The sequence below is a fragment of the Paramormyrops kingsleyae genome, chromosome 16, assembly GCF_048594095.1.
Source record: "Paramormyrops kingsleyae isolate MSU_618 chromosome 16, PKINGS_0.4, whole genome shotgun sequence".
NCBI classification, from domain to species: domain Eukaryota; kingdom Metazoa; phylum Chordata; class Actinopteri; order Osteoglossiformes; family Mormyridae; genus Paramormyrops; species Paramormyrops kingsleyae.
In genome coordinates, this window is record NC_132812.1 from 33,206,348 (window position 1) to 33,215,359 (window position 9,012).

Sequence of the window (9,012 nt, forward strand, 5' to 3'; positions counted from 1 at the left end):
TTAATAGTTAATTAATCTCTTCTCTCTTTTTTTAAACCACATGTATGTTAGGAACTGGGCACAAGCTGGGTGTTCCTGTCTGTTCCCTGCCTCTCTGACTGTTGTTCATTAGCAAACTCTGACAGCTGATGATCAGCCAACAAGGATTCTTCTGCCACGTCGTCTAGTCTAGACATGCTTATAAATCCTAATATTTGTATTGTTCGGGCACATAAACCAGCTGGGACCCGGAACTAATTATAATCTTGGAACGTTTCTTAGTTGGGGACTCCTAGAGGAAATCATGTGACCAAACGGATTTGTTTCAGAAAACAACCAGAACCTTCGATTCTCCGGTGCAAAAGTCGGTGCAAAGCCGTAGAAGAACCACAGACTTGGGCTCCCCAAGCTCTCACACGGATTGAGAATCGGGAGCACGGCGCTCGTTTCACGGCGCTCCCATTCGGAGGTGAGAAATAAAGGCACCGGCTGTCAAATCTGACTCAACGCGCACAAATTTCAGCAAGCAGCTGTGCGCGCGCCCTGGCGCGCGTGTGTGTGTGCGCACGCGCGTGTCTTAACGCGTGCACGTGATTACGCCACGCTTGCACAGCGAGGAAGGATGACGGGGTTACCGCTCGCGAGACCGGCTGGTCGTCAGGAGGCAGGGAGCAGCCGATCGGCGGAGGAGCGGTGGAGAATACTGAAGGGCAGATCGATGCTTTCCTCCTTCAGCTTGGCTTCCCAAAACAGCCCACAGAATCTCACTCGCAGCCCTCCCTCTAATTTCACCGTTCCATTCACAGAATCGCATAATTACTCACTATCTGCCATTACTGCACATCTGACAATGCGACCCCTCGTGAAACGGGTGAGCCCCAGAGCATTCCTTTTTCAAAGCTCTTAGTCGCCGTGGTGACGATGTGTCCCATAGGTGATAAAGGAGTTCCCCCATGATGGCATTTTATACACAATTATAGAACATAATACTGTAATCATATTTAAGATGCCAAACTGTGGCAGTGTCCCTTACAAAGCTATAGAATGAGGACTTCATTTTTATTTCATTTATTAAGTAAAAAACAAAAAGAGAGAAAGAGAAGGGGGTATGCGACCGCAATAAAAGCAATTATGTATCAGCCCAAGCAGCTTTTAAAATAGGGGGACAAGGGGAACGCCAGCTGCTAAAGGAAAATGTAAATTAATATGCAAATGCTGGCGCTCTGGAAAAGTGCTCTCCCCTGCGAAGGCTTGTGCAGGGGAGGCAGGAGGAAACTTGAGGATCGCATATGAAAAGGCAGCCTCCGTGTTCTGCTAGCGGTGCGGCGGCGCTCGCTTTGTGCATAACAATGCATCAGAGTGCAACTAACAGCTGCCATTTAGGGGAGGGGAGGGGGGGGGACACGCAGTCTCTGAAACAGCCACGCGGATTTCCAGCAGACTCCCCGCCAAAACGCTGACGTAGGCGCCGGTTGGCATGGGTAGGTCACATTGCCTGGCTCGCTTTATATAACACCGTTTATCTGCTTGGCTCCTGACCTTAGCTTGGAATGACATGAAATAAAGGACACAAATGTAATACACCACCCGGGATTTAAACCCAGAGCATCTGTTCTTCAGGCCGGCCGCATGACTCGCAAACGTCCCAGCTAATGGTGAAAGGTCTGTATCTGTACGGTCCCCCCCCCCGCCCCGCCCCCAGTGCTAGGGGTGGGATTCTCACGGCCTGAACAGTCATAGGTTTAGATACATGTATGATGGGGACAGAGCGAGAGGTCGAGCAACGTAACTGGACAGGTCAGTATCGCCCTGCTGCGAGTCCTCAAAGAACCGCAGATCTCTGTCAACAAAGAAAATAATTCCCCTTCATAACCTTTGATGTGTCACGGAGCCGACCAACAAGCTATAATTTAAATGGTACTTCACCGAGGCTGTGAAGTGTTTGATTGCTGCGCTTTATTATTATGTTTTTTAATCCGTCTGTGGTGGTTGGCAGGATTTAGCTGCCTGCTTTCTCCCTGCAACTCTGTCGTCCCGGCCGCAGAATCGCATGCCGCTTCCTTAATCCCGTCTCATATTGTAATCCATTTGCCAGGTGGGGCGGCCGTTGTCGGCTCCCTTATCTCGCGGCTGTGCGAGAAACAAACACTGTCATTTAATACGACAGCACGTCACCCTTCCACACACACCTGCCCACCACGAGGCAAACCCAACCACCCCCACCTTCTCCCCGAGTTTTGCGCAGGCAAAATCAACAGCACGCTAATTGAATTTGCCTGTGTGTCACAGGGAACTCACAGGGCGCACGGGGGGCGACACACACGCGCAAGCAGGGCCCTCCGCGCAGGTGTAGCGGCAGCACGTGGCAACGCAAGTGGAAAAAAAAAAGATTGGCAACTTCCTCCAGAGTACAACTGAAAGACAACCAAATAAAAACAGAACTTATAAGACCAGATGTTACCCACACACAGGCAAGTTAGGAAAGGTGCCCCAGAGGGATGGCAAATCTACCTGACCAATTTCTCTAATTACTTTCTAATCTACTGTTGATATTACGCTTTGCTGTGGTAAATGGTAAAATTAAGATGAACAATATCAGCAGCTTTTCTGTTTACAAACACTGCTTGTTAGTTTTAACAAACACTATGTCAAGCATGGATAATTGAGTGTAAATTTTAAAAAAAATCATAAAACAATGCATATTTACAATGTCTAATCCTAAGACATATTTGTTGTTATGTATTTCACCATACACATTTGTATAGATAAATATCTCGGCCTTGCCAAATTCCAAATTAGGCCAATACTTCTCAACAAGCTTTCAGACAAAATATTACGTAATAGTTACCATCACTAAAGCAACATTGGATCCTATAATGAATTTTGAAATATGTGTGGAAAAACCAAAAAGGATACTTACTGCAAATATAATACTATGAAAATATTTTTTAGTACATGTGGTGCTATTTTGTGGAGTTAAATGGTAAGGAATCCAAAATGAAAGTTAAGTCTAGTCAAAATCCTAACCATGTTGAACCCTGGAATAAGCTGCATTATAAATTTATAAAGAAAAGACTACCATTCTGCCAATTTCGTTCTTCTTTTTGTTAAAGACAAACACCAAAGGAACATAATGAACTAACCATGTTGAAGACTTCTACGGCATATCTGAGGGACCAAACCTTGTCCCCAGGTCTCAGAGGCCTTCAGGGTGAATTTAAGAACCTTTCGCATGTTTTCCTTTGTCCCCAGTGTGGCCCATTGTGGACAAAGTTTATTACCTTTCCGAACAGCATCTTATTGTCCATGCTAGTGTACATAATTTGCAAGACTGTCAGGGGAAGAAGGGAGGAGACAAAAATGGAATCTATGTAGGTAATTTTTTTTCCAGAAATTGGAAGGTGATGATAGCCAGGCATCAGTCCAAATGACCCCGTTCAAATACCAAAGATCGTTCTACAAGAGCCATAGCTACTGAGTTGTATGCAGCAACCATAATAACCCTTATAATTAAGGTGACACATTTTAAAGAGGTGTTCAGGCTACAGAACTACATCTATATTGTCGTTCCTATACCATTAAAGGCACTTGTTTTGCTAGCACTTTCTGCCTCAATCAGTTTACCTAGACTAGGATCTGGCTATGTACCAGCAACTGTGATCACCTGTTTTGCGGAGATATTCTTTGATTAACTTTCTTGGACCAGGGCAGACGACTGCCAATGATGACCAGTGGATCTGGTTGCTGTTATTGCCTGAGGCTTCTATTTCAGAGATCTTCATTGAGCCAGCTGTCAGTCCAGGTTCTCAGAAAGACTACGGTGACCTCAAATAGAATTGTTCCTCAAACCCCGCAGAGCATTGTCACTTCATGTCTTTCCAGGGTCTCTTTCATGAACCTTAAGAAGGAGCCTAGCAGGGTGAAATCACTGAGATGAATTGGAAATCCATCTAGCAAGTGAGTATTTTTGGCACCACTTCCTGTTCTTCCTGCAGCGGAGCCCGTGAATAGACTGGTTAAAAATGGATGACTTTCATGATCTGCGGCAGGTCTAAGCCCATTCCAGAAAATAGATGTCTGACTGAAGAGATGGAAGGTGAGAAGAGCACAACTGGCAATTGAACTATGGACAGAAACCCTCCTACAAAGTAATTGAGACAGCTGCATGTTGTTCCAGTTGAAGCCACCCACTCCACTACACGTTACCAAGAACTGTTTTGCTAGCAAAGAAAAAAAAATGCACTGGATTTCAGTAGCAACTGCTGTTGTTAATATTTTGGGGGCTGGGAGGTGGTGGGTGAACTTCTCTTAAGTTGAGAGAGTGCCAAAATAACCCCTACTCAAATTTCCTGACCGCCTATAATTTAATGGGATTTCAAAAGCACTGTTATGTGAAAATGAGGAAATTAACCCTAAGACTTTGGCCTCAACCACAAAGTTACTGTGCCCTCACCCTGAAATTCTCCATAAAACTCCTGTGTGGGTCACTAACTGCAAATAGATTTAATTGCCTCAAAATGACACTTGTTTCAACAGTAACACAGTCAATGGGAACAAATAAGGACTTTTGTTTACACAACTTGATGATGGACCCTGTAGGCAAATACACGGGATATATCAGAACACTTTTATGGAGCTGGGTACTTTAGGTTAAGTACTTTGCTGACACAATAGGTGTCCCTTCACTGTCTGAATTTGCCATGCTTAGCTTATGAGTTCAGGTCCTTAACAACAAAACTACTTGACTCCTAAAGTAGCCATGAGGTGTTGGCCTGCTCAGCCTCTGACCAATGAGGCCTTGTGTTAGCAACAGGACCGATCCACCCCTTCATAACAATGAGAGAGCATACAATGCACCTTATCCTCACACAGCAATGCTAAGAACGCAGTGTTTGCACCTGGAAGAAACATTACATTCATCACGAAAACATTCTTCATCCGCTGTAGATGTCCACATAATACACAGTATGTATTATTCAAGAGGATAATATTCACTTCCTGGATTTAAACACTAAACCCTCCGGTTCATGCTGCAGTATATGTAATTTCTTTCTATAATTTCTTCACAAGGAATCTCTCATAATGTGCCCTGCATTTTTCTAATTATTGAACTAGCTTATTTCACTGCCCACACTAATTTGTTGCAAAATTAAAGAGCCGTCTGTGACCTCACATGCAAGTCCTCAATCTGTATGAAGCAGGTGCCCCTACATTTGACTATGTGCCATCACTAATGTGTCTAAGAAAGCAGAGCCTGTGCTATGTATTTTAGAGCCCACAGGCAAGAACCGCAAGATGTACTTAGTATTTTGGAGACTGAGGTGGAAAACAGATGTACCGAGGTGGAATTTAACACTTTCTGATGCAACTTTTTAAATCATAAGCAATTGTTCCTATTTGGAAAAATGCAAGTGTTTCTGCTTAAGGTTTATACATTGGGATGCTGATAAAATGGGAATGAATGCTCGGCCTCTGGACGTTTAAGCAGGTTGCGGTGTTTTTGAATAAAGACAATGCACAGGGACCGTGTATGTGCTGCTCTCCCATCTCTGTGTGTGGTCTGACCCCAGCACCACGGACAGCGCAGGATTCTCCATTGCGGAGGCTTGTCTCTGCGACTTTGCCACCCACCGCACACAAACAAATAACAGACGCACACAGTTAATGTGTCCCAAACAGCGTGTGCTTGGTAGAGCGGCCCACGTATTTTTATTTCAATGAGTCGACAAAGATGAAAGGATAAGAGCTTTTGGCAACTGTATGCTTAACTCGATACAAAATCGGGGCGCGAACACTTAACGACGATCGACTTCACATCCCAAAAGCTGTATTAAACGAATGTGGGAAAAGCAAGTATTCACAATCTCCCAAAATTCAACCTACCTGTCGCAGCTTTCAATACAACGCCGGCCTTCAGCGCTTTTTAATTTCTTTCTCTGTATGGCAGCATAATATGCACTAAACATTAAAACAGCAGTGCCATTGAGAATATTAATAATGGCGACGATATTAATAGTAATGATGACGATGATGGTGATGATAAGTGGAAAAGAAAAATCTAGAAAATCATTGACATGACCGATTATGTGATTATAAAGCGGTGGACTACACCTATCACTCTGCAGCCGTCCTGAAACACCTGAAGGAGTTTCCACGCCGCATGGACCGGGATAGATTACAGCCAGCTGCGTGCGCTATAATCTAATACATTAACTCGTTATTACTATGCGGTTGGAGGCGTAAACATTTCCAGCTGATTTACTTATGCTTGTGGCATTTAGATCTCTTTCAAACTGTTCCCCCGGTCTCTGCCTGACAAAACGAAAACCTGCCACAGGATTGTATTTGTACATAGCAGAATACAGAAGTCCTTCCTACATCCATAAGAAAGGCACACGTTGATGTCCACCTTATTTAAGCTCTTACACAATAGAATAAAGAAGTTAATTATATAAGTGGTGTATATAATACCCTGTTAAGGTTACTTTTTACTGATGAGCACCGACAACATGTACCATGGTGAGGAACCCGCAAGTCCTACCTAAATAAACTCCGCGGGGCGCACTACCAAAAAAAGTCCTTAAAAGCATCACGAGTTATTTCACAAATACTTAGGCGCTTGCCGCATTGTGCTTATTACAGATTTCTAGTAACCATGACGATTAGGGGATCCTGTGTCTTGGATCTCGCAAGGGAAGATCTAGACCAGGGGGTGCGAGGAAGGGGACACTTTCCCATACCTTGCATTCCTCCATGCATGTCCTCACTGAATATGCATCCGTCTCATATTTCTGAATCAGGATCTCGAATTCTTCGTATTTCTCCTGAGCATGCTGGTCGTAGCGCTGGTACGCCTGGACGCACTGACTGCATCCTGCTACATCGCCATCCGTAACCGTGTCAAGGCTGCAGTTCAAATTGTCCAGACTCGATAACCCGTAAAACAAATCCAGAAGGGAATAGGAGTTACAAAAAGAAAGGTATAAATCGCTTAAATTTAAATCTACCGACTGCGTCTCCTTGGTGTCAGACAGACTCCTGCACAAAGGTTCAGCGTCATCAAAAGTAAAGCAGTTTTTTGATAAGCTGTCGGGGTGGCAAGTTTCTGGCCGCCAGAAACGTCCAGTAGAATTTCCTATAAAAATAACATTTTCGCTTTTTCTGAGGCTGCCGTGTGGGAAATGGAGGCTGGGTGAATACATATGGTTTTCTGCTGGGTAATCGCCCATGTCCGCGAATGCTAACTTGTCCAGCTTGTCCCGAGTCCGTGTTAATTTCGCCTCGGCGCAGAACCACAAGTGGTCAGAGAGCAGAACCGTTAAAAAAAGGAGAGATGCTAAGGACAGTCGCCATTTCTGGGCCCTTTCTGGATCTGTAAATGGCTTTTCGTTCACTCGGGGAGCAAGCCAGATTTTTAAACCGTCATCTTGCTGTCGACACATCCAAGCACCTCTGGTCATATTTTGGAAAAGCGCAGCACTGGCCGACTCCACCGTGAGGGCTTCTTTGCCACAATATTCATTGACTTTGGGGGGTTTGCCTCGTCTTATCTTCCTCTTAAACGATTCAATAGAAGAGGTCCCGGCTTCGCTCGGCGATGCTCTGCTATTCCCGACAAGTTAGTGCATTGAAAAGGATTAAGCCATGCATTGTCACATCCCCTTTCTGCATGGCTCTCCGGAGAAAAACACAGTTCCCAGTGACAGCATGCCTTTCTCCCTGCGTCTCTCCTAGGCTGATCTCTCTCCCTTTCCCGTGGACCAGCTGTGGTCTGCCTCCACCCGCCGATTCCGGCTTTATGTTGTAAGAAAACAAGGTCCTACAGCTTCAGAAAAAATGTTCTCCTTTACGTTTTCGGGCAGAGCGCCTTGGATCTGTTCTTCGACAGCAACAGTCATCTTGGTTCCTGTGTTAAGTTGCCGCCATGTTCGTCTTGAAACACTTTTTTGGTGGAGCTGGGTCATTTGCGTCATCTCCAGCGTTGAGGACGCTCCATCCTGGCGCAGTTGCAGATCTGCTTACGGATGGTTGATACATATTGATACACACCAATGGATACATTAGCTTACGCTGGCCATCCTAATCCGGAAGATACCTGTTAGATCGGCGCAACAACATACCTGTTAATTGGTCTGGTGACAAAGTACCCACGGACTTTTGCCATCGGGCACGAATTTAAAGGTTTTCAGATCAGATAAGGAAGGCATTATACAGTACCTAAACATATGGCCCTGGCTCCAATCCAGATGTCAAAGAAACAGTTCCGTTTTCTATCTTCTGAAATGACATTCAGGTAAATGCGACATGTTGCAACAATATGTCAATTCCTTGTCTCGTTTCAAAAGAAAATTGTGCGATGTCCATTAAAAATGGTTTTCCACTTGATTGATGTTTTTAAGTAACTGAATACAGTCAATGGCGCCACGGTTCCGCACTGCAATTACTTTATGCAACTCTTATAATTAAAGGATAGCGACTGGATAGAGTAACTAACAGTGCACCAAGGGAAAAAAAATAAAAAAATAAAAGCGATGAATTGCTCGGTGGAATCGAGTGCCGTAGCACGTCTCCACTGCCTTTTTATATTTGAGCCGGCAGTGTGTTTGTATGCAGAAGGACACTGTAGAGGTGACGAGATTAGAATTGAAGCGCCTAAATTATACAGGCAAGACTTCCAGAGCAGCACCGTCTTACTTCTGCTGGCAGGCGAGGAAACGTGAGGTTTAGGTTTGTTTTCTGGAGATATGCGTATCATTTATTTATTTATTATTGTGTGTGTCTCTTACGAGCGACCCTTTGTCCTGGATTTTATGTGAAATTATGCAGCGTTCAATTCCCACTGATTCACCATAATTCGGCCGTTTTCGGAGGATGTGTTGCTAGGAATGACTCAACGTTTTATTATAATACAGTTCGATTCAGTGTATTGGTGTTACAGGTAATTTTATTTCAAGAATGATCACATTTATAGTATATTCAGCTGTCACAATACTTGCGAATATGAAAGGTTTGGGTACAAAATGAATGTCTGTT

General features: G+C 44.3%; 1 protein-coding gene and 1 long non-coding RNA gene across 2 annotated transcripts in view; one reads left to right on the forward strand and one right to left on the reverse strand.

Moving 5' to 3' along the window:
• LOC111843640 (NALCN channel auxiliary factor 1) overlaps positions 1 to 8,703 on the reverse strand; it is a 71,020-nt gene extending 62,317 nt beyond the window's left edge. Inside the window, exon 1 of the mRNA XM_023811357.2 lies at positions 6,720 to 8,703. Within this exon, the coding sequence (XP_023667125.1) occupies positions 6,720 to 7,439 (720 nt within the window). The 5' untranslated portion in view covers positions 7,440 to 8,703. The remainder of the gene's footprint in view (positions 1 to 6,719) is intronic.
• LOC111843641 (uncharacterized) lies at positions 1,435 to 4,497 on the forward strand. Its single transcript, XR_002838217.2, has 3 exons — positions 1,435 to 1,641; positions 3,862 to 3,936; positions 4,029 to 4,497. It is a non-coding gene; the product is annotated as an uncharacterized lncRNA (long non-coding RNA).
• Positions 8,704 to 9,012: the final 309 nt, after the last annotated feature.